We start from the raw sequence: 1,325 nt of genomic DNA, 5'->3' as shown, positions 1-1,325 counted from the left end.
GAGACACCTTTGTAAATGAGGTGTTGGTCTACACAGTTGCTGTGTTATTTGGCATGGTTCCATTTCTGTTGATACTTGGCTCCTATAGTAAAATCATCTCCATCATCCTGAAGTTGCCATCAGCCACAAGTAGAGCCAAAGCCTTCTCCACCTGCTCATCTCATCTGATGGTTGTGGTGGTATTCTTTGTATCAGCCATTGTTACATGCTTAAGACCCAACACCAGACACTCAGAGGGAACTGACAAAGTGCTTTCTCTTTTTCTACACTATCCTAATTCCTATGTTTAATCCCATTATATATAGTCTAAGGAACAAAGATGTTATAATAGCACTGAGGAAATTAGTATGTAAATAATTCACATCATTAAAGAATGAGTTACATATATAAGAATAGTTTTCTTATGTATTTTTAATCAAATTTCAACAGATATATACCTTTAGCTATACCTTGCTTTACGGATTGAATTGTTTCCCCCCAAAATGTGTGTCAACTTGGCTAGGCCACGATTCCCAGTATTATGTGATTTTACACCATTTTGTCATATGAGTATCAATTGTCTAGAAGGCAACTTGTTTGGTTTGGTGATTTCCTATGTGTTGTAAATCTGACCTCTGTGATGATAGTGAGGCAGGATTAGAGGTAGTTATGTTAATGAGGCAAGACACAGTCTACAACATTAGGTTGTATGTTGAGTCAATCTGTTTTGAAATAAAAGAGAGAAGTGGGCAGAGAGACTGGGGGAACTTCAGCCTCCAAAAACGAAGAATCAGAAGGGGAGCATGTCCTGGGCCGAAAAGCTCCTAGACCAGGGGAAGATTGATGACAAGGACCTTCCCTAGAGGTAACAGAAAGAGCAAACTTCCCCTGGAGCTGTGACCCTGAATTTGCACTTCTAGCCTCTTAGACTGTGAGAGAATAAATTTCTCTTTGTTAAGCTATACTCTTATGGTATTTCTGTTGTAGCAGCACTAGATTACTAAGACACTTTGTCTTTCCATACAGTGACAATTATTTCCAAGTTAAAAATCACTTCTAATTTTGTCAGAACTTTCTGCTCAAACTATATAAGTAATACACACATAAGCAGAAAGCAAATCGTTCCATTAGCAATTCTATAATTTTGTTGTGCAATGTTCTTCCTCAGTAAGAAATTTTTCTTGGGCTGATTTAACTTAGTCAGTTGTAATGTATAATCTGTTAAATCACTTAGCATATACCATATCATTCATTGTCATGTGTGTCCATAGAGTTGTGACATCCATTTTTTAAAAACAGGTTGGCAATATGCATTAATTAAAACTATGCAGTATTCCCTCAGTGTC

General features: G+C 37.1%; 1 protein-coding gene across 1 annotated transcript in view; it reads left to right on the top strand.

Moving 5' to 3' along the window:
• The first annotated feature begins 545 nt into the window (after positions 1 to 545).
• LOC101351292 (olfactory receptor 10AG1-like) overlaps positions 546 to 1,325 on the top strand; it is a 1,719-nt gene continuing 939 nt past the window's right edge. The window contains exon 1 of the mRNA XM_004389163.2: positions 546 to 579. Within this exon, the coding sequence (XP_004389220.2) occupies positions 546 to 579 (34 nt within the window). The remainder of the gene's footprint in view (positions 580 to 1,325) is intronic.

This window comes from Trichechus manatus, unplaced genomic scaffold (genome assembly GCF_000243295.1).
Source record: "Trichechus manatus latirostris isolate Lorelei unplaced genomic scaffold, TriManLat1.0 scaffold00236, whole genome shotgun sequence".
NCBI classification, from domain to species: domain Eukaryota; kingdom Metazoa; phylum Chordata; class Mammalia; order Sirenia; family Trichechidae; genus Trichechus; species Trichechus manatus.
Note: the sequence above shows the minus strand (reverse complement) of the source record. Positions and strands in the feature narration are given on the sequence as shown.